The sequence below is a fragment of the Sciurus vulgaris genome, assembly GCF_902686455.1.
Source record: "Sciurus vulgaris genome assembly, chromosome: 15".
NCBI classification, from domain to species: Eukaryota; Metazoa; Chordata; class Mammalia; order Rodentia; family Sciuridae; genus Sciurus; species Sciurus vulgaris.
Genome location: NC_136476.1, coordinates 13,141,650 through 13,169,158, shown reverse-complemented (window position 1 = coordinate 13,169,158; position 27,509 = coordinate 13,141,650). Strand labels below are relative to the sequence as shown.

General features: G+C 38.4%; 1 protein-coding gene across 1 annotated transcript in view; it reads right to left on the bottom strand.

Annotated features, from left to right (window-relative positions):
• TRPM6 (transient receptor potential cation channel subfamily M member 6) overlaps window positions 1–27,509 on the bottom strand; it is a 155,587-nt gene that overhangs the window by 44,245 nt on the left and 83,833 nt on the right. Inside the window, 4 exon segments of the mRNA XM_079112114.1 lie at window positions 15,481–15,613; window positions 22,848–23,041; window positions 26,794–26,908; window positions 27,102–27,276. Coding sequence (XP_078968240.1) covers window positions 15,481–15,613; window positions 22,848–23,041; window positions 26,794–26,908; window positions 27,102–27,276 — 617 coding nt within the window.

The following is a 27,509-nucleotide window of genomic DNA, read 5'->3' as shown; positions in this document are numbered from 1 at the left end:
ACTCAATAGTGGCTAAATAAATGCTTCCTGACCTTCTGGAACCTGCAAAGTTAGAATTGGCAAGGATGATGTGGAAAAGATCACAGAGTGTATGTATATTCCCTTCCAAATATGCTTAATTGGCGCCTCTCCACCCAGTGCACTGTTTCATCTAATTCAAAAACAGTACAGTCTGAATAGCGGTAATGGAGACTCATTAAGTTCCATTAGCCACAGTTACATCAAATGGATACAATAGAAACCAGCAACTATTCACAGCAACAGGTAGCACGCTACAATAGAAACCTGTTAGACAAATAACCTGGTCACCTCGAATCAGGTCTTCCTGCTTTTACAGGTACTTATTTCCTAAAGCACAATGTCCTATGAAATGTATTTTAATTATAATCCTGGACCACCAACTACATTAATTTAATCTTGCCTTTCAGTCATTCTGACACATAAAATAAATTCTTATCATTTTAGATTCCTCTTTGCAAGGTCTGAGCATGGAGGAAAGATGAGGATGGTAACTTTTATTGTGGGCCTTTGGACTGGGTATTTTAAAATGAGATAATATCAAGCATAATTATAATCATAATAATCATAATATCTACCAAGTGCTCACCAGGTGCCAAGCATTTTGTAAGGCTCTGCATTTAGTATTTCATTTCACCCTCGTAAAAATTCTATGAGGTGGGTGGGACTATATCCCTTTCACAGAAAAGAGGCTAGATCACATATCCAGAGTCGCAGGGTTGGACATCAAATCCAGACAGTCCAGCTCCATTGCCAGTGGCATTCACCATGGTATTCAGTCTAGAACTTCTCAGAAACTCATTTGGGATCAGGGCAAGTTTCTTTGGAGGTCCTAGAGCCCCCAGTACTTTCTATGCTGGCAGGGTTGTTCACAGATGTTCCTCAAAACGTTTAGTGGTCAAGTAATGATGGGAAATGTTCCAGCTACAAGTCTATAGTTAAGTCACAATGTATAGTATGTCAGTTTTTAAATTTTTTAGGAACCCAAGCATTTCCAAATATAATGCATACAAACATGCTTAATATGAAAAATGTTACTCCACAGAACAGAGAGAGAGAGGAAAGCTAGTTTGCACAACTGAGGTCATAATGCAGTGCACAGTCCTAATGCACTCTTCTTACACTTTCATAGCATTTTATTCTGGAAGGTTGTCGGTGATATCTGCTTTAGAGGTAGGCAAATGTGACTGTCTTCCTAATCTCTTTTCCCTCACTCTTCAATCTATGACTCAGTAGTTACCTCAGAAAATGTTCTTCCCTATCTCCCACACCTCATTTATGAGTTCCCCAAAAATGACCTCAGCAAGGACAATAGTGTAAAATCCCTGTCGTTAAGACAACTTCATCAAGAGGGAAAATGGATGATTTTTTTTAATTTTTAATTTTAATTAAAAATCATAAATTTACATAGGGCAATGTTGTTTGATTCATTTTGTTATTTTTTCCCCTTCCCCCCTCCTCTCCCACCCCTCTTTTCCCTCTATACAGTCCTTTCTTCCTCATTCTTACCACCCTCCTTATCCCTAACCCTAAACCTAACCCTAACCCTAACAATAACCCCTCCTACTCCCCACCCCCGGATGTCCTCATCCGCTTATCAGCGAGATCATTCGTCCTTTAGTTTTTTGAGATTGGCTTATCTCCCTTAGCATGATACCCTCCAATTTCATCCATTTGCCTGCGAATGCCATAATTTTGTCATTCCTCATGGCGGAGTAATATTCCATTGTATATATATGCCACAGTTTCTTTATCCATTCATCAACTGAAGGGCATCTGGGTTGGTTCCACAATCTGGCTATAGTGAATTGAGCAGCTATGAACACTGATGTGGCTGTATCTCTGTACTATGCTGATTTTAAGTCCTTTGGGTATAGGCCAAGGAGTGGGATAGCTGGATCGAATGGTGGTTCCATTCCAAGCTTTCTGAGGAATCTCCATACTGCTTTCTAGAGTGGCTGCACTAGTTTGCAACCCCACCAGCAATGTATGAGTGTACCTTTTTCCCCACATCCTCGCCAACACCTATTGTTGCTTGTGTTCTTGATAATCGCCATTCTAATTGGGGTGAGATGAAATCTTAGGGTAGTTTTGATTTGCATTTCTCTTATTACTAGAGATGCTGAACATTTTTTCATATATCTGTTGATTGCTTGTACATCTTCTTCTGTGAAGTGTCTGTTCATTTCCTTAGCCCATTTGTTGATTGGATTATTTGTACTCTTGGTGTAGAGTTTTTTGAGTTCTTTATAGATTCGGGATATTAGCGCTCTATCTGAAGTATGAGTGGCAAAGATATTCTCCCACTCTGTAGGCTCTCTCTTCACATTACTGATTGTTTCCTTTGCTGAGAGAAAGCTTTTTAGTTTGAATCTATCCCAGTTGTTGATTCTTGCTTTTATTTCTTGGGCTATGGGAGTCCTGTTGAGGGAGTCTGCTCCTAAGCCAACAAGTTGAAGGTTTGGGCCTACTTTTTCTTCTATAAGATGCAGGGTCTCTGGTCTGATTCCGAGTTCCTTGATCCATTGTGAGTTGAGTTTTGTGCAGGGTGAAAGATAGGGGTTTAATTTCATTCTGTTCCATATGGTTTTCCAGTTTTCCCAGCACCATTTGTTGAAGAGGCTATCTTTTCTCCATTGCATATTTTTGGAACCTTTGTCTAGTATGAGAAAATTGTATTTATTTGGGTTTGTGTCCGTGTCCTCTATTCTGTACCATTGATCTACCTGTCTATTTTGGTACCAATACCATGCTGTTGTTGTTACTATTGCTTTGTAATAGAGTTGAAAATCTGGTATTGCGATACCACCTGCTTTGCTCTTTCTACTGAGGATTGCTTTAGCTATTCTGGGTTTCTTATTCTTCCAGATGAATTTCATAATTGCTTGCTCTATTTCTGTAAGGTACATCATTGAGATTTTAATTGGAATTGCATTGAATCTGTATAGCACTTTTGGTAGTATGGCCATTTTGACAATATTAATTCTTCCTATCCATGAACATGGGAGATCTTTCCATCTTCTAAGGTTTTCTTTACTTTCTTTCTTTAGTGTTGTATAGTTCTCATTGTAGAGGTCTTTCACCTCTTTTGTGAGATTGATTCCCAAGTATTTTTTTTTTTTTATGCTATTGTGAATGGGGTAGTTTTCCTAACTTCTCTTTCTGAAGATTCATCACTTATGTATACAAATGCATTGGATTTATGAGCATTGATCTTGTAACCTGCTACTTTACTGAATTCACTTATGAGTTCTAAGAGTTTTCTGGTGGAATTTCCAGGTTCCTCTAAATATATAATCATGTCATCAGCGAACAGGGATAGTTTGAGTTCCTCTTTTCCAATTTGTATCCCTTTAATTTCTTTGGTTTGTCTAATTGCTCTGGCTAGAGGCTCAAGAACGATGTTGAATAGAAGTGGTGAAAGAGAGCATCCTTGCCTTGTTCCAGTTTTTAGGGGGAATGCTTTCAGTTTTTCACCATTTAGAATGATATTGGCCATGGGTTTAGCATAGATGGCCTTCACAATGTTAAGGAATGATCCCATTACCCCAATTTTTTCTAGTGTTTTGAGCATGAAGGGATGCTGTATTTTATCGAATGCTTTTTCTGCATCTGTTGAAATAATCATGTGATTCTTAACTTTTAGTCTGTTGATATGGTGAATGACATTTATTGATTTCCGGATGCTGAACCAACCTTGCATCCCTGGGATAAAACCCACTTGATCCTGATGCACTATCTTTTTAATATATTTTTGTATGCGATTTGCTAAATTTTGTTGAGAATTTTTGAGTCGATGTTCATTAAGGATATTGGTCTGAAATTTTCTTTCCTCGATGTATTTCTGTCTGGTTTACGTATCAGGGTAATATTGGCTTCATAGAATGAGTTTGGGAGGGTTCCCTCCTCTTCTATTTTATGGAATACTTTGAGGAGTATTGGAATGAGCTCTTCTTTAAAGGTTTTGTAGAACTCGGCTGAGAACCCATCTGGTCCCGGACTTTTCTTTGTTGGTAGGCTTTTGATGACCTCTTCTATTTCATTGCTTGAAATTGATTTATTTAAGTTGTGTATGTCCTCCTCGTTCAGTTTAGGTAATTTCATATGTCTCTAGAAACTTCTTGATATTTTTGAAGTTTTCTGTTTTGTTGGAGTATAGATTTTTCAAAATAGCTTCTAATTATGTTTTGTATTTCACTCGTGTCTGTTGTGATATTTCCTTGTTCTTTCCGAATTTTAGTAATTTGAGTTTTCTCCCTTTTTCTCTTTGTTAGCATGGCTAAGGGTTTATCAATTTTGTTTATTTTTTCAAAGAACCAACTATTTATTTTGTTAATTTTTCCGATTGTTTCTTTTGTTTCAATTTCGTTGATTTCAGCTCTGATTTTAACTATTTCCTGTCTTCTACTACTTTTGGTGTTGGTCTGCTCTTCTTTTTCTAGGGCTTTGAGCTGTAGTGTTAAGTCGTTTATTTGTTGATTTCTACTTCTTCTGTTGAATGCACCCCATGAAATAAATCTTCCTCTCAGTACTGTTTTCATAGTGTCCCAGAGATTTTGATATGAAGTGTCTTTGTTCTCATTTACTTCTAAGAATTTTTTAATTTCCCTCCTGATGTCTTCTGTTATCCATTCATCGTATAATAGTGTATTATTAAATCTCCAAGTATTGGAGAAGTTTCTGGTTTTTATTCTGTCATTTATTTCTAATTTCAGTCCATTATGATCTGATAGAGTACAAGGTAGTATCTCTATCTTCTTGTATTTGCTAACAGTAGCTTTGTGGCATAAAACATGGTCTATTTTAGAGAAGGATCCATGTGCTGCTGAGAAGAAAGTGTATTCGTTCTTTGTTGGATGGTATATTCTATATAAGTCGGTTAAGTCTAAATTGTTGATTGTGTTATTGAGATCTATGGTTTCTTTATTCAATTTTTGTTTGGACGATCTATCCAGTGGTGAGAGAGGTGAGGTGTGTTAAAATTGCCTAGTATTATTGTGTTGTGGTCTATTTGAATTCTGGAATTGAGAAGGATTTGTTTGATGTACAAGGATGAGCCAATGTTCGGGGCATAGATATTTATGATTGTTATGTCTTGCTGATTTATGCTTCCCTTAAGCAGTATGTAATGTCCTTCTTTATCCCTTCTGACTAGTTTTGGCTTAAAGTCCACATTATCTGAAATGAGGATGGATACTCCAGCTTTTTTGCTGTGTCCGTGTGCATGGTATGTTTTTTTCCCATCCTTTCACCTTTAGTCTATGGGTATCTCTTTCTATGAGATGAGTCTCTTGCAGGTAGCAAATTGTTGGATTTTTCTTTTTAATCCAATCTGCCAGTCTATGTCTTTTGATTGATGAGTTCAGGCCATTAACATTCAGGGTTATTATTGTGATATGATTTGTATTCCTAGTCATTGGACTCATTTTTGTTTTTTGACATGATTTGGTTTCTCCTTTATTTGGCTGTTCCTTTAGGCTAGTTCCTCCCGTTGCTGATTTTCATCGTTGTTTTTCATCTCTTCCTCACGGAATATTTTGCTGAGAATGTTCTATAATGCCGGCTTTCTTTTAGTAAAATCCTTTAGCTTTTGTTTATCGTGGAAGGATTTTATCTCATCGTCAAATCTGAAAGTAAGTTTTGCTGGGTATAAAATTCTTGGTTGGCATTCATTTTCTTTCAGGGCTTGGTAAATGTTGTTCCAGGCCCTTCTAGCTTTTAGGGTCTGGACTGAAAAATCTGCTGATATTCTTATTGGTTTCCCCCTGAATGTAATCTGATTCTTTTCTCTCACAGCCTTTAAAATTCTGTCTTTATTTTGAATGTTAGGTATTTTCATAATAATGTGCCTTGGTGTAGGTCTGTTGTAATTTTGCATATTTGGAGTCCTATAAGCCTCTTGTACTTTGTTTTCCATTTCATTCTTGAGATTTGGGAAATTTTCTGCTATTATTTCATTGAATAGATTGTTCATTCCTTTGGTTTGTTTCTCTAAGCCTTCCTCAATCCCAATAATTCTTAAATTTGGCCTCTTCATGATATCCCATAATTCTTGTAGATTCTGTTCATGATTTCTTACCATCTTCTCTGTTTGGTCAACCTTGTTTTCAAGATTAAATATTTTGTCTTCAATATCTGAAGTTCTGTCTTCCAGGTGATCTATCCTATTGTTTATGCTTTCTATGGCGTTTTTAACTTGGTTTATTGTTTCCTTCATTTCAAGGATTTCCGTTTGCTTTTTTTCAGTATGTCTAACTCTTTATCGAAATGCTCTTTTGCTTCAGTTATTTGCTCTTTTAACTGTTGATTAGTGCGTTCATTTAATGCCTGCATTTGCTCTTTCATCTCCTTGTTTGCTTCCCTGAACGTTTTAATTATGTACATTCTGAAATCCCTTTCGGACATTTCTTCTGCTGTGCTGTCATTGGGTTTTATTGATATAGTATCTAGGTTTGTTTGGGACATTTTCTTCCCTTGTTATCTCATATTGGTCAGATGTCTATGGGACTCTGTGATATTGTAGATTTCCTCTATTGGCTTATAGTGTCCCTGTAGATTTCCAGTGTATCACCTACCAGTCTTCAGTAGCCAGAAGTCTTGGATTAATTTGATAATGCAGTGCTTCCGAAGAACGCTGCCCCTAGCCCGCTACTGGTTCCTGGGAGAGAGACCTGGAGAGGTCTCTTGTTGCACAGCCCTGGTCCAGAGGCTGGTTGTAGGTTGGACGTCTCCACTGGCTTGGGGACTTGTGGCTGGCTCTGTGTAAACAGGCTCTCACTGGGTGATTTGCCCCCAGAAGCTAGCCTAGAGAGGCGCTTCCCGCTGGAGGGGGGCTGGGCTGCTTGGGGAAGTCCCTGGCGCCCTGTGCTGGTCACTGAAGCAACCTGCGGGTGGGCTGGAGCTGGCAGTGGGGCGGGCTGTAGCTGGCTGTGGCGGGCCGGAGCTTGCCGCGCTTCTTCTGTGCAGAAGGGCTCTCACTGGGGGGCCTGTTCCGAGAGGCTGGAGGATCTGTCCCTGTGTGTGGAGCCCACCGCCAGACTGCACCGAGCTGCCTGGGGGAGACGCTCTCTGCCCTGTCCCACTCTAATAAGCCACTCGAATCCAGGCCTGAGCTTCACTGGGTAGGGGAGACTCACCCCGTGGTTCTATTTTATTCCGAGTCTCTCAATGCCTCCCCTTCTTGAATCCTGGGTTCTGGGGCAACTGGAGATGCAGTCACCCTCTAGTCCGCCATCTTGGATCGCCCCGTGGAAAAAGCCTGCAGCTGGAGGGGGACAATGCTGCCTGGAGAGGTCTCTGGCTGCCCAGCCCTGGTCCCAGAAGCCGCTTGTGTATTGGATGTCTCCGCTGGCTTGGGGACCCGTGGTTGGCTCTGCATCAGGAGGCTCTCACTGGGCGGTCGGCCCCGGGAAGCTAGCCTAGAGAGGCGCTTCCCACCGGAGGGGGCTGGGCTGCTTGGGGGAGTCCTGGATGATGTTTTGAAGTTAGAACTTCATAAAAAAAAAAATTCAAAACCACTTGCAAGTATCCCTATTTTCTTTGGAAACCATATACCCATCTAACTCTTAATCTTCTTCTTACCTCCCAAGATAGAAATCCAAGAGAAACATAATGGCATGTAATGATTAATATTTTCAGGATTTTATTATCGTCAGCAAAGAATTCTTTGTAATTGCCTGGTTCTCAGGTTTTCACTCTATATTCATTTGGCTTCTCCTCGTCCTCCTTGTACTTCTTTCTCTGACCAAATCTTGCTGGTCTTCTTTCTCTGTCACTCTCGCAGCTGTCAGCATCTCCCAGGTTCAACCCGCAGCCTGAGCTTCCTCTTTTCCCTTTCTTCCTGCATTTCTTTTGTTTGCAACAACAGCCAGGTCACTCTTACAGCTAACTCTCTCAAGAGGAAGATGATCTCCTCATCCAATTCCAACTTGCCCCAGGCTTCAGATTCATCCACCCAAAACCTCCTGGACATCTCCAGCCGGATGTGCCCCAAGAATCTCACGCCCCACAAATCTATGCTGCTTTTCCCTTCTCCCTATCTTGGTGATGTCACCTTTCACCTAACTGCGCCTACTAGAGACCCCAGAGTGGTCCTGGACTCCATCCTTTCCCTTGGCTCCATCCAGTCCCCACCCTGCCTCAAAATCATCCTTTCTAGTCTCCCCACCACTACCCTGGGCTAGGCTGAGGGACTCATCTTCTTCTGAAGACCTGAAATTCAATCAGCTCCATAAACATATTTACATAAATACGGTATCAATAGAAAAGTACAGAATTATATAAATAGGACTTTTGCCTGTGGTGAGACATTTAAAAGTTCTTAATATGATTCACCTTTAAATGAAGTCATATTTAAGTATTCACATCTATCCAATATTTGGAAAAAATACTTGCAGAATTACATTTAACATTTCGTAGTCCATTTCTCATACATTTTATATTGTTTTATTGTTGTTGTCGTTTTGAGTTATTTTTTTGCTACCAGGGATGGAACCCAGGGGTTCTTTGTCACTGAGCCTCATCCCCAGTCTTGTTTATTTTTTATTTTGAATCAGGATCTTGCTAAGTTGCTTAGAGCCTCACTAAGTTGCTGAGGCTGACTTTGAACTTGTGAACCTCCTGCCTCAGCCTCCTGAGCCACTGGAATTAAAGTCATGGCTCATCACGCCTGAAGAGGTTCTTATATATTTTTTAATGAAGGAACACAAAAATAATTCTGTTTTAAAAAATGCACATAGTCACATTCGGTCTTCAACATTTTTTTTCCATTTTTTTATTAAAAATCATAAATTTACATAGGGCAATGTTGTTTGATTCATTCTGTTATTTTTTTCCTTCCCCCCCATCCCTCTTTTCCCTCAATAGAGTCCTTCCTTCCTCCATTCTTACCACCCTCCTTATCCCTAACCCTAAACCTAACCCTAACCCTAACGCTAACCCCTCCCACCCCCCATTATATGTCCTCATCTGCTTATCAGCGAGATCATTCGTCCTTTAGTTTTTTGAGATTGCCTTATCTCACTTAGCATGATATCCTCCAATTTTATCCATTTGCCTGCAAATGCCATAATTTTATCATTCTTCATGGCGGAGTAATATTCCATTGTATATATATGCCACAGTTTCTTTATCCATTCATCAACTGAAGGGCATATAGGTTGGTTCCACAATCTGGCTATGGTGAATTGAGCAGCTATGAACATTGATGTGGCTGTATCTCTGTACTATGCTGATTTTAAATCCTTTGGGTATAGGCCAAGGAGTGGGATAGCTGGGTCGAATGGTGGTTCCATTCCAAGCTTTCTGAGGAATCTCCATACTGCTTTCCAGAGTGGCTGCACTAGTTTGCAACCCCACCAGCAATGTATGAGTGTACCTTTTTCCCCACATTCTCGCCAACACCTATTGTTGCTTGTGTTCTTGATAATCGCCATTCTAATTGGGGTGAGATGAAATCTTAGGGTAGTTTTGATTTGCATTTCTCTTATTACTAGAGATGCTGAACATTTTTTCATATATCTGTTGATTGCTTGTACATTTTCTTCTGTGAAGCATCTGTTCATTTCCTTAGCCCATTTGTTGATTGGGTTATTTGTATTCTTGGTGTAGAGTTTTTTGAGTTCTTTATAGATTCTGGAAATTAGCGCTCTATCTGAAGTATGAGTGGCAAAGATATTCTCCCACTCTGTAGGCTCTCTCTTCACATTACTGATAGTTTCCTTTGCTGAGAGAAAGCTTTTTAGTTTGAATCTATCCCAGTTGTTGATTCTTGCTTTTATTTCTTGTGCTATGGGAGTCCTGTTAAGGAAGTCTGATCCTAAACCAACAAGTTGAAGGTTTGGACCTACTTTTTCTTCTATAAGATGCAGGGTCCCTGGTCTGATTCCGAGTTCCTTGATCCATTTTGAGTTGAGTTTTGTGCAGGGTGAAAGATAGGGGTTTAGTTTCATTCTATTGCATGTGGATTTCCAATTCTCCCAGCACCATTTGTTGAAGAGGCTATCTTTTCTCCATTGCATATTTTTGGAACCTTTGTCTAGTATGAGAAAATTGTATTTATTTGGGTTTGTGTCCATGTCCTCTATTCTGTACCATTGATCTACCTTTCTATTTTGGTACCAATACCATGCCGTTTTTGTTACTATTGCTTTGTAATAGAGTTGAAGTTCTGGTATTGCGAAACCACCTGCTTTGCTCTTTCTACTGAGGATTGCTTTAGCTATTCTGGGTTTCTTATTCTTCCAGATGAATTTCATAATTGCTTGCTCTATTTCTGTAAGGTACATCATTGGGATTTTAAATGGAATTGCATTGAATCTGTATAGCACTTTTGGTAGTATGGCCATTTTGACAATATTAATTCTTCCTATCCATGAACATGGGAGATCTTCCATCTTCTAAGGTTTTCTTTACTTTCTTTCTTTAGTGTTCTGTAGTTCTCATTGTAGAGGTCTTTCACCTCTTTTGTGAGATTGATTCCCAAGTATTTTATTTTTTTTTTTGATGCTATTGTGAATGGGGTAGTTTTCCTAACTTCTCTTTCTGAAGATTCATCACTTATGTATACAAATGCATTGGATTTATGAGCATTGATCTTGTAACCTGCTACTTTACTGAATTCACTTATGAGTTCTAAGAGTTTTCTGGTGGAGTTTCCAGGTTCCTCTAAATATATAATCATGTCATCAGTGAACAGGGATAGTTTGAGTTCTTCTTTTCCAATCCGTATCCCTTTAATTTCTTTGGTTTGTCTAATTGCTCTGGCTAGAGGCTCAAGAACAATGTTGAATAGAAGTGGTGAAAGAGGGCATCCCTGTCTTGTTCCAGTTTTTAGGGGGAATGCTTTCAGTTTTTCACCATTTAGAATGATATTGGCCATGGGCTTAGCATAGATGGCCTTTACAATGTTAAGCAATGTTCCCACTACCCTGATTTTTTCTAGTGTTTTGAGCATGAAGGGATGCTGTATTTCATTGAATGCTTTTTCTGCATCTATTGAAATAATCATGTGATTCTTAACTTTTAGTCTGTTGATATGGTGAATGACATTTATTGATTTCCGGATGCTGAACCAACCTTGCATCCCTGGGATAAAACCCACTTGATCCTGGTGCACTATCTTTTTAATATATTTTTGTATGCGATTTGCTAAAATTTTGTGGAGAATTTTTGCATCAATTTTCATTAAGGATATTGGTCTGAAATTTTCTTTCCTCGAAGTGTCTCTGTCTGGTTTAGGTATCAGTGTGATATTGGCTTCATAGAATGAGTTTGGGAGGGTTCCCTCCTCTTCTATTTTATGGAATACTTTGAGGAGTATTGGAATGAGCTCTTCTTTAAAGGTTTTGTAGAACTCGGCTGAGAACCCATCTGGTCCCGGACTTTTCTTTGTTGGTAGGCTTTTGATGACCTCTTCTATTTCATTGCCTGAAATTGATTTATTTAAGTTGTGTATGTCTTCCTCATTCAGTTTAGTTAATTCGTATGTCTCTAGAAACTTGTTGATGTCTTCGAGGTTTTCTGTTTTGTTGGAGTATAGATTTTCAAAATAGCTTCTAATTATGTTTTGTATGTCACTCGTGTCTGTTGTGATATTTCCTTGTTCATTCCGAATTTTAGTAATTTGAGTTTTCTCCCTCTTTCTCTTTGTTAGTGTGACTAAGGGTTTATCAATTTTATTTTTTTTTCAAAGAACCAACTATTTATTTTGTTAATTTTTCCAATTGTTTCTTTTGTTTCAATTTCATTGATTTCGGCTCTGATTTTAACTATTTCCTGTCTTCTACTACTTTTGGTGTTGGTCTGCTCTTCTTTTTCTAGGGCTTTGAGCTATAGTGTTAAGTTGTTTATTTGTTGATTTCTACTTCTTTTGTTGAATGCGCCCCATGAAATAAATCTTCCTCTCAGTACTGCTTTCATAGTGTCCCAGAGATTTTGATATGAAGTGTCTTTGTTCTCATTTACTTCTAAGAATTTTTTAATTTCCCTCCTGATGTCTTCTGTTATCCATTCATCATATAATAGTGTATTATTTAATCTTCAATATTGGATAAGTTTCTGTTTTTTATTCTGTCATTTATTTCTAATTTCAATCCATTATGATCTGATAGAGTAGAAGGTAGTATCTCTATCTTCTTGTATTTGCTAATGGTAACTTTGTGGCATAAAACATGGTCTATTTTAGTGAAGGATCCATGTGCTGCTGAGAAGAAAGTGTATTCGTTCTTTGTTGGATGGTATATTCTATATAAGTCGGTTAAGTCTAAATTGTTGATTGTGTTATTGAGATCTATGGTTTCTTTATTCAATTTTTGTTTGGACAATCTATCCAGCAGTGAGAGAGGTGAGGTGTGTTAAAATCGCCTAGTATTATTGTGTTGTGGTCTATTTGATTTCTGGAATTGAGAAGGATTTGTTTGATGTACAAGGATGAGCCAATGTTCGGGGCATAGATATTTATGATTGTTATGTCTTGCTGATTTATGCTTCCCTTAAGCAGTATGTAATGTCCTTCTTTATCCCTTCTGACTAGTTTTGGCTTGAAGTCCACATTATCTGAAATGAGGATGGATACTCCAGCTTTTTTGCTGTGTCTGTGTGCATGGTATGTTTTTTCCCATCCTTTCACCTTTAGTCTATGGGTGTCTCTTTCTATGAGATGAGTCTCTTGCAGGCAGCAAATTGTTGGATTTTTCTTTTTAATCCAATCTGCCAGTCTATGTCTTTTGATTGATGAGTTCAGGCCATTAACATTCAGGGTTATTATTGTGATATGATTTGTATTCCCAGTCATTTGACTCATTTTTGTTTTTTGACATGATTTGGTTTCTCCTTTATTTGGCTATTCCTTTAAGCTAGTTCCTCCTGTTGCTGATTTTCATCATTGTTTTTCATCTCTTCCTCATGGAATATTTTGCTGAGAATGTTCTGTAATGCTGGCTTACTTTTTGTAAATTCCTTTAGCATTTGTTTATCATTGAAGGATCTTATTTCATTGTCAAATCTGAATGTAAGTTTTGCTGGGTATAAGATTCTTGGTTGGCATCCATTTTCTTTCAGGGCTTGGTAAATGTTGTTCCAGGGCCTTCTAGCTTTTAGGGTCTGGATTGAAAAATCTGCTGATATTCTTATTGGTTTCCCCCTGAATGTAATCTGATTCTTTTCTCTTGCGGCCTTTAAAATTCTGTCTTTATTTTGTATGTTAGGTATTTTTATAATAATGTGCCTTGGTGTGGGTCTGTTGTAATTTTGTATATTTGGAGTCCTATAAGCCTCTTGTACTTGGATTTCCATTTCATTCTTGAGATTTGGGAAATTTTCTGCTATTATTTCATTGAATAGATTGTTCATTCCTTTGGTTTGTTTCTCTAAGCCTTCCTCAATCCCAATAATTCTTAAATTTGGCCTCTTCATGATATCCCATAATTCTTGTAGATTCTGTTCATGATTTCTTACCATCTTTTCTGTTCGGTCAACCTTGTTTTCAAGATTAAGTATTTTGTCTTCAATATCTGAGGTTCTGTCTTCCAGGTGTTCTATCCTATTGTTTATGCTTTCTATGGCGTTTTTAACTTGGTTTATTGTTTCCTTCATTTCAAGGATTTCTGCTTGTTTTTTTTTTTTTCAGTATCTCTAACTCTTTATCGAAATGCTCTTTTGCTTCCCGTATTTGCTCTTTTAACTGTTGATCGGTGCAATCATTTAATGCCTGCATTTGCTCTTTCATCTCCTCGTTTGCTTCCCTGATTGTTTTAATTATGTACATTCTGAAATCCCTTTCTGGCATTTCTTCTGCTGTGCTGTCATTGGGTTTTATTGATATAGTATCTAGGTTTGTTTGGGACATTTTCTTCCCTTGTTTTCTCATATTGGTCGGCTGTCAGTGGGACTCTGTGATATTGCAGATTTTCCTCTATTGGCTTATAGTGTCCCTGTAGATTTCCAGTGTATCACCTCCCAGCCTTAAGTAGCCTGACGTCTTGGAGTAACTTGATAATGCAGTGCTTCCGAAGAATGCTGCCCCTAGCCCGCTACTGGTTCCAGGGAGAGAGACCTGGAGAGGTCTCTGGCTGCCCTACACTGGTCCCAGAGGCTGCTTGCAGGTCGGAGGTCTCCACTGGCTTGGGGACTTGTGGCTGGCTCTGTGTAGAAAGGCTCTCACTGGACGGTCTGCTCCGAGAAGTTAGCCTAGAAAGGAGCTTCCCACCGGAGGGAGCCGGGCTGCTTGGGGAAGTCCCTGGCTGCCCTGTCCTGGTCTCTGAAGCGACCTGCGGGTGGGCCGGAGCTGGCCGCGGGGCAGGTCGGAGCTCAGTCTTCCACATTTTAACACAAAGTCATGCATCTACAATTGGTACCACATCCACAATGCCTTGGAGTCCACTGTAGTCACTTTCTTCAACACATCTTTCTCTTTTTCCTCAAACCTTTGAATGGCTTTCCCTGTACATACCCACAAGTACTCTCAGCTGATGGTTTTGCCTCAAGAGCTGTATGCCCACACCCTGCTTGCTTCCTCAGATTCCTGTCCCTATTCTCTCCTGTTTCCTTTCTTGGGGGAAAAGCCCAGCTCCTCCATCCACCCAGCTTCTCAAGGACTTCCCTTCAGCAAACTGCCTCCCCCTTGCTTCTGCAGTTTCTCCCTTGATGGTGCATTTCCAGGACCACATTTATTTATTTTGTTTTCTCCTCATGAAACGAAACACAAGGAGCTCACCATGTCCTTACATTCCATCTCGATTCCCTTCACAGTGAAACTTGTAACAAAAGTTATCTGTCATCACTGTCTCCAGGACTCCTCAGGCTGCCACCAGTTCCACCACCCACCTGTTGGTCAGGCAGCTGCTGCCTATCCTGAGACTCCATGACTCCCCATAACCATGCTGTACTCCACCCCTAGGGACCCAGGTGGCTGCATCTGCGTTCCTTTTGCAGGGTACACTATTCCACGTGGTGGCCCTGCCTGGCCCACTCCTCTCATTTCCTTTGGGCCTCTCTTCCTCAAATGTCTCACAGTAACCCTCCTGAACCAGGCTATTTAGCACAGTCCAGCCCACCTCCCAGTTCTGCAAGATCCCACACCATCATCCTTTCCCATACCCTTAAACTTCTTCATTTTTCTTCATAGCTCTTTACTAATATTAAATGATGTGTTTCCTTGCTTATTTTTTATTGTCTACATCTTCCATTTCCTTTAAACCTCCCCCATTACAGCATACACTAGAATGTAAGTCCTCTAAGGGTAGAGTTTCTTATTCTCCACTTAATCTTAGAAACAAGAAGAGTAGCTGACATACAATAGATGCTCAAAAAATACAAATTGATTACATGAATTACATACACTAATAAATGATTCAAATTGTAGAGAATTCAAACTTCTGGGATTTGAAAGCGGATCTTTCTACTCCTTCAGATATTCTAATAGAATCAGGCTTTGGGAATTTTAAAAAAGGGAAACATTTTTACCTTTCTGATGTCACTCGGATTCGTTCCTCAAAGCTACAGTTCAATCCTTCCATCTTCTCATGGAAATATTTCTCCACACACTGCTCTTCAAAATCATGAAGTTTTTTCAGATCCTCCTTACTCAGGTAGAGTTCTGTGGAAGTAAGTTTTGTAGATATAAAGGACCATTCTTTCCTTTAATAGAAGCTGATACAGGATATGCTGTGGTTTGGATACAGCTTTAGTGTACCCTCCAAAGGACCATGTGCTGGGAGCTTGGTCCCCCATGTGGTGATGCTGAGGTGGTAGAACCATTGTGAGATGATCACACCATGGGGCACCATCCTTAGAAGGGATTAATGTGGCTTTCACAAGATCATTTAGAACAAGCCTAGACTCCCACTTCTTGCCTCCTGTCTCTCCATGCACCTAACCACTCCCATGCATCCCCACCACATGATGCCATCCGCCATGTTACCAAGGCCTTTACCAGAGGCCCACCAGATGGAGCCACCTGATCTTGAATTTTCAGCCTCCAAAGCTGCCAGCTAAATAGAGCTGACCCTCGAACAGTGTGAGGGTTAGAGACACTGAGGTCCGTGTGTTCAAAAATCTACATATAACATTTGACTTTGCAAAAGGCTGTTAGTAATCTGCAGTTGATGAGCAGTCTTACCAAAAACATGATTAATACATGTTCTATCTGATATATGTATAATATATTGTGAAAATTTTGGAAGAACTGAGAGATCACTTTTTACTGTGGTAAGCAACTTACCGGAAAGATGAACTGCTGATGTGATGATCAGTGTTTCATGAATTTTAAGTAGATAGTTACAACACTTTAGCTCACCACAACAGCAATAGGTGGCTACAAGATAATCACAGTAGTATGGTGTGTAGCACAGTTACTGTTACATAGTTGTTATTTAACATCACATCTTACATTTGTTTAAATTTCTCTTGATTAAAAATGGCACCTAAATGGTCTGCCTGCATTCATTTTAATAAATTTTAGTTTTCATATAATTTTGTGCATAATTTGCAGTAGTAATACTTTGTGCATATTTTAATGTATTGATAAAATAGACTACTATCTATACAATTTTGATGTATTCATGATATAACTTTGATATAACTTTTTCTTTATTTTGTTGACGTTTCTATGCAGTTGGTCTTTGAGTTTTTCAAAGTGTTGCAAATCTTCAAGTACAAAATCTGCCTAAAAGGGGAGGCTTAGAGTACAAACTCCTGCAGTTCGAAGTCAAGTATAAACTTCTTTTCTTTAGAAATACTTAGTCTCAGGTTTTTGCTATGGCGACACAAAATGGACAAAGGATATGAGGTTTTTTTTTCCTTCACTTGTATTAAAAATGATAGAACTGGGCTGTGAGTGTAGCTCAGGGGGAAAGCACATGCCTAGCATAAGCAAAGCTCTGGGTTCAATCCCCAGTACCACAAAAATCCACAAATAAATATTTTTAAAAATAAAACTGAAAGAAATGTAGCTTGTATGATAAACGATTGCCACATTGTGTTCCTAATATTAATGGAGATGTACTACATAAAAACAGCTGGATACAGGACCAGTGGGAACTTCACGTCATGTACAACCAGAAGAATGGGAAGTTGTAGTCCATGTATGTATGATGTGTCAAAATATATTTTCCTGTCATGTACAACTAAAAAGAATAATTAAAAAAAAAAAAAAAAAAAAGAAAGAAAGAAACAGCTGGAAATACCAGGCCGAGTCTCTCCCACTTATTCTTTGAAAATGATTTATCCAGAGAACATACTTTCTGTTCAATATTTTCATAAGTTAGAATGTTTTTACACAGTAACAAAAATTCACTCCATATATATGCAAATGGGGAGAGATTTATCTTTTTCTCTGTCTCTGCCAACTACTTTAGTGATTGAAATACAATAAGTAACCTAAGGTTAAAATCAAGGTTAGAATAAGGTCGAGTCTGTTGAAATTAATCCAGTAAGTGTAAGTGTAAGGATGCTTTACGTGTTACACTGTATATGTCTTTGTGTTGAAAAAGGAGACATTACTAATACCAATGATCATACAGAGTTGTAACCTTCCCTGACATAATTACAATTAACTGGTTAAAAGATACATCAATTTGTGATACTATGAGGATAGCACACTTTGTCATCAAAATTCAGTGTTCATACTCCATCTACTACCTTGGCTCCCATTCCTACCTAATGCACAAATATGGGCTGGGGAGACAGCTCAGTTAGGAAGGGTGCTTGTCTTGCAAGCATAAGGTCCTGGGTTCAATCCCCAGCACTGAAAAAAAAAAAATCAAACTAATGGACAAATATATCATCTTTTAAGCAAGTTTCTAATACTTGGAACATACCAGAATGAAATGATGTTACTAAAAGGATAAAATTTTAAAGTTCTCTTTCTTGAGTGGTTTCACTGAAATTAGGGAGAAAATAACTATTACATTTCTCTGGGATTTTTTAAAAATGCAAATATTCTATGATTTTCCAGTACAATAAAGGACAAAAAAATACTAATTTTAAATTGAAAAATATAGCTAAAAAGAGTAATGTTCGGTTGTAAAATTTGTTCACATCTGAAGCACACAATATTTTCTGATACTTGTTATGAAATAATTTTTCAAACATAAAAAAAAAAAATCTAGTCTCTCCCACTCCCACCCAACTCTAATATCTGTTTGCATTAAAGAATCTCCTGTGAACAGGAAACTTTACAACTGTCTTTTGCTGTGAAGAAGCTTCGTAGTTTGATACCATCCCATTTATTGATTCCTGATGTTATTTTACTTCTTGCTTTTTAGGAGTCTTATTGAGGAAGTCGGTTCCTAAGCGACATAATGGAGAGTTCAGCCTACTTTTTCTTCTAGTATGTTCAGGGTCTCTGGTCTAATGCTTAGGTCCTTGATCCACTTAGAGTTGAGTTTTGTGCACTGTGAGAGATAGGACTCAACTTCATTCTATTACATATGGATTTCCAGTTTCCCCAGCACCACTCATTGAAGAGGCTATCTTTTCTCCAATGTATGATTATGGCACCTTTGTCTAGGATGAGATAACTGTATTTATGTGGGTGTGTTTCCATGTCTTCTGTTCTGTTCCATTGGTCTTCATGTCTGTTTTGGTGCCAATACCATGCTGTTTTGTTACTATAGCTCCGTAGTATAATTTAAGGTCTGGTATTGTGATGCCTCCTGCTTTTCTCACTAAGGATTGCTTTGGCTATTCTGGGCCTCTTACTTTTCCAAATGAATTTCATGATTGCCTTTTCTATTTCTATGAAGAAGATTTTTGGGATCTTAATAGGAATTGCTTTAAATCTGTATAGCACTTTTGGTAGTATGGGCATTTTAATAATATTAATTCTGCCTCTCCAGGAACATGGGAGATCTTTCCATTTTCTGAGGTCTTCTTCAATTTCTTTCTTTAGTGTTCTGTAGTTTTCATTACAGAGGTCTTTCACCTCTTTTGTGAGATTGATTCCCAAAAAATTTTATTTTTTTGAGACGATTGTAAAGGGAATAGTTTTTCTGATTTCTCTTTCAGCTGATATATCATTGGTGTATAGAAATTCAATTGATTTATTGGTGTTGATTTCATACCCTGCTACTTTGCTAAATTCATTTATATGTTCTAGAAACTTTGAAGTCGTTTTCTGGGTTTCCTAAATAAAGAATCATGTCATCAGGACACAGGGATAGTTTGAGCTCTTCTTTTCCTATTCATATCCTTTCAATTTCTTTTGTCTATTGCTCTGGCTAGGATTTCAAGGACTATGTTGAATAGAAGTGGTGAAAGAGGGCATCCCTGTCTTGTTCCAGTTTTTAGAGGGAATGTTTTCAATTTTTCTCCATTTAGAATGATGTTGGCTTTGGGTTTAGCATAAATAGTTTTTACAATGTTGAGGTATGTTCCTACTATCCCTACTTCTTCTAGTATTTTGAACATGAAGGGGTGCTGGATCTTATCAAATGCTTTTTCTACATCTATTGAAATAACCATGCAATTCTTGTCTTTAAGTCTATTGATGTGGTGAATTACATTTGTTAATTTCCTTATGTTGAACCAACCTTGCATCCCTGGAATGAACCCCACTTGATCATGTTACACTATCTTTTTGATATGTTTTTGTACGTGTTTTGCCAGCATTTTATTGAGAATTTTTGCATCAGTGTTCAAGGTATTAATTTCCAGGATATACAAAGAACTCAAAAAACTTAACATCAGAAATACAAATAACCCCAATCAATAAATGGGCAAAGGAACTGAACAACACTTCACAAAAGAAGAAACACAATGGTCAAAAAATATTTTTAAAAAACTTCAACATCTCTAGCAATTAGAGAGGTACAAATTACAACTACATTGAGATTCCATCTCATTCCAGTCAGAATGGCATTATAAAGAACACAAGTAACAAGAAATGTTGACCAGAATGTGGGGAAGAAGGTACTCTCGTACATTGATGGTGGGACTGCAAATTGGTGCAACCACTCTGGAAAGTAGTATGGAGATTCCCAAGAAAACTTGGAATGGAGCCACCATTTGATCCAGTTATCCCACTCCTTGGTATATACCCAAAGGACTTAAAGACAGCATACTATATCGATACAGCCACATTAATGTTTATAGCAGCTCAACTCACAATAGCCAAACTATAGAACCAACCTAAGTGCCCTTCAAGATGAATAGATAAAGAAAATGTGGTGTATATACACAGTGGAATATTACTCAGCTATAAAGAAGAATGAAATAATGGCATTTGCTGATAATTGGATGGAACTGGAGAGTATCATGGTAAGTGAAATAAGCCAGTCCTAAAAAAAACCAAAGACCTAATGTTCTCTTGAATGCATAAATGCTAACTGAAAATGAAGGAGTGTGGGGAGGGGAATAATAGAAATCCATTGGATTAGACAAAGGAAAACAAAAGGAAGGGAGGGGAGAGGAATAGAAAAGACAGTGGAATTAATTGCATATAATTTTCCTAGCCTTGTGTTTGAATACACCACCAGGGTAACTTGGCGTCATGTACAACCACAAAGGGGGATCCTAAATAGAACAAGTTATACTCTATGTATGTATAATTTGTCAAAATACATTCTACCATCATGTAAAACTAAAAAGAACAAATTTTTAAAAAGAATAATTTATGAAGTACCACGTACTATGCCAAAACTGAGAAAGAAGGTAAATATTTCAGAAGAGGATGATTCCTTCACAGGGCTTTCTTGTCAATGGCAGAGGAATATAGTAGAAGCAGAGGGAAAAAGGTTTGAAAGAACAGTTTACTTTCATTTTTTTAATTTCTCGTATGCTGATTGTAGAGCCTTTAGGAAATCTATATAAGCAAATGTAGAAATATGAAAATATTCCTAACTGCACCACTCAGAAATAGCCATGTTAATATTTGAGAGTATATCCTTTTTACCTTTCAGTTTATCTTTGTGTTATGTAGTCTTATATAATAAATATAGAGGCTATAGAAATTTTTTTTAAAAAAACTGTCCTGATGTGAGTCTTCGCAGTGGGTCCCTGAGGGCAAACTATCCAAACTGTAATTTCAGAGATAAGTGCGCCTCGCAGATGTGGAGCATTCCTATCACTATCCGCCAGGTGGCACTGCTGCCCCGCGTGTAAATATCTCTATCCTCAGCGCAAAGGATCGGAAGCAAGGCCATGATAATGTTCCAAAGCTCAGGGTGTAAGTCACCTCCAATTGAGAAGTTTACTTGAGTTTTTTAATAGAATTATCCTATAAGCCATGATAACAGTAAGCCCAGGAAAGCCTGTTTCACAGGATACCAGGAAGTCTGGGCAAAGCTTCCACAATCTCTTCACTGGGTCACACTCCATGAGGTTGTAGTGGTTCTGCAACCAATACCTGGGACTGCTATTAGAAGCCTAAAATTTACAGTATAATTATAAGTCTCCAAATTAACTTTGGTTGTGCCTTGGCTTCCTTCTAAGAGCTACATCTATTAGGAAGAATTTTTAAAAAGAAACATCTTCAAAGTGACTCAAGAGGAAAAACAGTATTTCACAGAACAAACTATCACTTAGCAAAAGCATATGACCTATCAACCCCATAGTAAGACTTCAGGGGGCAATGTGACCCCCTATTCATATAAACTGTCCACTATCCATTATCTGCAATATAATTCAATTTTTTTTTCTTTTTTAGTTTTAGAAAAGTCATACAATGCATACAAAATGAATAACATGAACTCCTTAGTTCAGGCTAGAACAGTCTCCAAAATCAAAACATTACTATTTCTGCAATAAAATCAATGAATAATAATACTGCAAGGGATAAAAAGAATACATGACTTTATATCAGTTCCCTCTTCTGGCCTCCTCTGGCCAAAAGAATTTTTCCTGTTTATGAAAAAAAATTTTTTTTTATTTAAAGAGTTTCAGTTTTCAGAGGTATTTTAGATAAGAGTTAGAATAAAGTATTGTGACTTTATGCCTCTGGCTTCTATGTGTAGGAATTATCTAGAAATGGATCTGGCACCAACCAACTGTGGGATTGCTTGACAGAAACCACAGGGGGTCTGTAGAAGCAGAGCGAGCAACTTGTTCTTTTAGGACAGTGCATATGGCAGTCATATCATAGTCAAGATTTGAATAAGAGGGTTAGGGGGTGTGGTTAAGTGTAGAGTGCTTCCTACTCTTGCCGGGAAACCTGGGTTCAATCCCAGCACCATGAAGAGAAAAAAAAAAATCAAGAAATTATTAGGCTCAACAAGATGAACTAGGAGAATGTCAAAATATGTAGACTTGCACTTTAAAAAGAAACAAAAAGCGAGAACCCATACTTCCATATTTCTGCCTCCTGAATTGAAGTTCTTAAAAATTAAAAATATCCCTTTCAGAACTCCCTCCATCCTCCATTGATGAGACAACCAGACACCCATGACTGGTTCATCAGTTAAGCAAAGCCTTGCTTCTCTATTTCCCTTAGACCCAGGGCCTTCTGGAATGGCTTTCTATTTGAGTTCCACCTTCCACAACAAGGAAATGAGTGAGGATCAGGTGAGGCTCCCTAGGAGTTCTTCCATTGAGTTACCAGGTCAGCAGGGAAAAAAATACAGTTTCCAGATGACAGAAAGCCCTTCCACATTCAAGCAGAGATCCTGCCCCTACCTGTTCCTTTCTTACAAAGTATCACTTCCTCTTGGCAAAAGACCAAAAATGAGGTCAATGGATTTACCTAGACCTGGTGCACCAGCTGATAGTCTATTGCTAGTTAACACTGTCTTTCATCCTGTGCCCTTGATTTAATTCTCAATACTCCATTGTGTCTTCATAATGTACCTCCACCCTTTACTCTTTTCCTTCCACCTTCCCCACCAGTAAACACTTACTTAATCCAACATCACCCTCATCTTGGTCATGTGGAGCTCGATGACAGCACAGACCTCGGAGGAGGAGGCCCAGATGGCTGAGCAGGATGAACGGAGGGGGCAGCCAGGGCTTCTCGTGGTAGGTCATGATGTAGCGATAGCGATTGTATTTCCACAGCTTATTTGAAATGGATTTCATATCTACATATACATTGCTGTGAGTTGTAGAAAGAGAGAGACAATGTTTTAATATGCTATTCCAAAATATCGCAGTTAGATTCTTTCTTTAGGGTACAACTTTTCTGATCTCTCTATTCTACCTCTTTTTGGGTAGGTCACTTTGGACTTTCCCTTAAATTACATCAGTTATAATAGGAAGACAGGAAATGTTGACATTATAAAACTCCAGATGGAAATAAGAGTGAGTGGTAGTTATTCAAAACAACATATGATCTTTGACTACATAAATCTATGACATGAGAGGAGAGCATGATGGAATATCCATCTTAAGATTTTGCTCAGACTAACAAAATTTAGTTTCTTCAGAGAAAGAGAGCAGAGTGGAATTTGAGTAGGGTAGCCAAATTTAGCTAATAAAAACACAGGCAAACTAAACTTAAGCAATGACAAGGAGAAAGAACTGGAACTGTCCTAGAAAAAGCCAGCTTCGGATAATAGGAAATGTTTCATAGGATGCATCCAGTGGACAGCTCACACATAGGTGGTGGGGTTGGAACAGTAGATCTCGAAGTGCAGCCACTGAACCAGCAGCATCTACATCACCTGAGAACAGGCCAGAGTTGCAAATCCTCAGGCCCAATCCCAGAACTACTGAATTAGAATCTCAATTAAGTGGTGAGAACCACTCCATGACAAATTGTCAGTTCAAACATGACTGCAGCCTGTCCACCAGCAGGTGGCGACGTTCATAGTGTATTTCAGGTACTTTTTAATTATTGCTATTATTGTCTTATTATTGTCTTAAAGGGCCCCTGGACAAGTAGTCAGATCTGGGATCACTCAGCTTGTTTGGTCCTCAGCATGTTCATCTCTAAAATTAGAAGATGGGACCACGTGAGGATTTCTCAGCCTCCATTTTGACACCCAACATGTTTGAGAAACAAAAATCTCACATCCTTTTTTAATATTACTTGAGATATCAAAAATAGCCATAACCCAACATTTGACCTAGCTATTGGCGCACTCCTCGGTTTATACCCAAAGGACTTAAAATCAGCATACTACAATGATGCAGCCACATCAATGTTCATACCTACTCAATTCACAATAGCTAGATTGTGGAACCAACCTAGATGCCCTTCAATTGATGAATGGATAAAGAAACTGTGGTATATGCACACAAAGGAATTTCATTCAGCCATAAAGAAGAATAAAATTATGGTATTTGCTGGTAAATGGATGAAGTTGGAAAATATCATGCTAAGTGAAATAGGCCAAGCCCAAAAAAACAAAGGCTGAATGTTTTCTTTGATAAGTGCATGACAATATATAGTGATGGCAGGTGGCAGGGGGAAGAGAAGAATGAAGGAACTTTGGATGGTGTAGAGGAAAAAGGGGTGGGAGGGGTGGGGGATGGAAAAACAGTAGAATGAAACAGACAGTATTACCCTATATATATGTATTATTACATGAATGGTGTGAATCTACATTGTGTACAACCATAGAAGTGAAAAGTTGTACCCCATTTGTGTACAATGAATCAACAATGTGTCTGTAAAAATAAAAAAAATTTAATAAAAATTTTTTTTTAAAAATCCATAATATGTCTAAATATCAATAAACATTAGATAGTCCTAAAACAGCCAGGCTAAGAGAGATGACAGTTAACATCTAGTCTTATAACAAGTAAGAAGATATGTCCTCTGTACACAGGTGCAAAAAACACAACAGGCATTTTGGGGAGATATGATTTATTTTGCCTACCTTGGGCCTCTAATTTCTCTACTTTTTTACTTAGATTCCATGAACCAATTTTCTTTTTTTCTTTCTTCAGTAAGATAACCAGTGAATAAAATACTCAGCACAGTGCCTCGCCTATAAAAGGCATTTAGAAAACACCAGCCTCTTTCCAATGCTTTACTAGTTTGCTTTCATTGGTTAAACATCTATTAAGCAAGCAGACACTCTTTTCTGTGTTTGGGATAAATTCATGAGCAAAAATACTTCTTCTTGTGGAGTAGAGGAACTGAATAACAGAATAACATGATGAATAAATAAAACATAGACCATATTATATCTATACTGTATGTGAGCATTAAAAAAAGAAGGGGTACAAGACATGCCAAGGATATGGAAGAGTAGAGAGAGCTAAACTTGAACGGTGATGCTTAAATTAGGCGTAGAAGGACATGAGGGAAGGAGCCCCGTGGATATCTGATGGGGGAGCACTCCAAAGGGAACATGAGTGTAAATTCATCTGTGTTGTTAGAAAAACTGAGAGCAGCCCGTATGGTTGGAGAGTGTAATGGTTTGGGTATGAGGTGCTCTCCCTGTGGCCCCTTTTCCTTTATCTCTCTGCCTCCTGGCCACCATGGACAGAGCAGTTTTCTTCCTCTACACCCTTCCACCATCATGTCCTGCCATGGGTCCAGAGCTATGCAGTCAGCCCACCATGGACTGAACCTCTGGATAAGCCGAAATAAACTTTCCTTCCTTTAAGTTGTTCTTGTCAGGTATTTTGGTCCCAGGGGCAAAAAAAAAAAAAAAAAAAAAAAAAAAAAAAAAAACCTGACTAAAAACAGAAATAAGTTAAAGGAAAGTAGGGTACAGAATGATTTGAAAAGACAGGGAAGCCAAATCACACAGTATTATATGGGTCATTGTAGGAATTTTGATTTTTGCTCAGAGGAAAATTGGGAGCCACTCAAGGTTCTGGAGCAGAAGAGTGACCTCATCTGACATGTTTTCAAGGGGTTTTACCTGGGCTACTGTATGGAGAACAGAAGAGATGGGCTGTAGACAGAAGCAGAAAATTAAATGAGGAGGCACTATGGTAAGAGCAGGGTAGCAAGAGGTGGTCAGACAGGTAAAGGCTGACTCAACATGAGTTTCTAACAGTTTCCAGATACAAATACATTAAGAATGACTCCCACAGGTTTCTGAACAGTTGAAAAGATGGTGTTTCAAAAGAAACTCGTGTTCTTCCCCACATATTTGCAATAGACTAGAAGTAGAGTAAGTATACGTGCAGAAAGAGGAAAAATCAAGAGTTTGGACCTTTTAAACTTAAAATAAAACTACTATACTTCTGACCAATGATGGAAGTGGACGGTTGGATCTACCTGTCTGGAGTGTAAGGAGAACTGGATTTGAGATACAAAGTGAAATGTGTCAAAATACACAGGGGTCTGTGGTTGTGGCTCAGTGGTAGAGCACTTGCCTAGCATGTGTGAGGCGCTGGGTTCAATTCTCAGCACCACATATAAATAAATGAATAAAATAAAGGTCTATCAACATCTAAAACATCTTTCTTAAAAAAGGATAAACAGGAACCAAACAAGATCATAAATAAATAAAATAAATATAAAGGATAAGCATAGTGTAGCCCAAGACACAAAGGTAATCCATAAAAAAGGAGATGTAGATGAAGGAGAAAGAGAGAATGAGATATTCTGAGAACCACGTGTAGAAAGTGCATCAAGAACTCCTTAGTCCATGCTCAACTCCATAAATTGTTGTTCTTGCATGAACCTGACTGTTCAATGACAACTCGAGGTCTCTTCTCAGGCTCTTTCATCACGCTTTCTCTCTACTCATTATTCATTGCCTTCCATGCTCTGCTTCCTTCCTAACAGGAGTTTCATGCCCATGCTTTAAAATCATTGTAAATAAAACATGAAACACAAAAACAGAGGTTACATTCTCAACATACATGTAAACCTTCTTAACATGCCAACTCCCAGCTTATACCTAAATAAAACAACTGCATCTAATTAAAATCACCTACTTGAAGAAGGCAATCAACAGGTTCACCATGATGATGTATTGCACGAAGAGGTAGACAGCTTGCAGGAATGGAGTAAGAAAAGCACCCGGAGGGCAAGATGGCTGACTTGAACAAACTACAAAGAGAGAATGAGAATGAGCAAGAGAAAGAGAAGCAATCACGGTCCCCAGACCCTCCCCAGACACTGAGCAGAATGCTACAAACTTTATGTACATCTAAGATTCAGATGAGTATTCTCCAGATTATTTTTTTAACTGAGTTATCTATGAAGGTTCAATTTCTGCATGTTGGCCAAATCCCATATGTACCATCTATCTCTGAAGCGTAGACTTCTCCGTACATCATCCAGTATGGCTCAAATACAATGTCCCGAGCAAGGCTCCAAGATGGAGGCTCCTTTGGTGAAAGGATGGCTTTGCGCGCCACTCCAAAGCTCAGCAAGACGATGGCCATCATGATGACAATGTAAAACATGTTTGCTGCCTGCAAAATAGCACAGCTCAACTGGAATTTGACCATGGATTGGAAATTAAAAACAAATCAAACACTAGCAGCCATCATAACTATATTTAGCAATAACATTGTCTAGTCATAAACCAAAATGCCCTACTCCATAAACAGCTGGATTTTCTTTGGCATATTATTTTCTTTTCTCTGCACAATATGTGTTTCAGGTCAAAGTAATCTATGGACCCACACAAATGTGATTAGAGAAC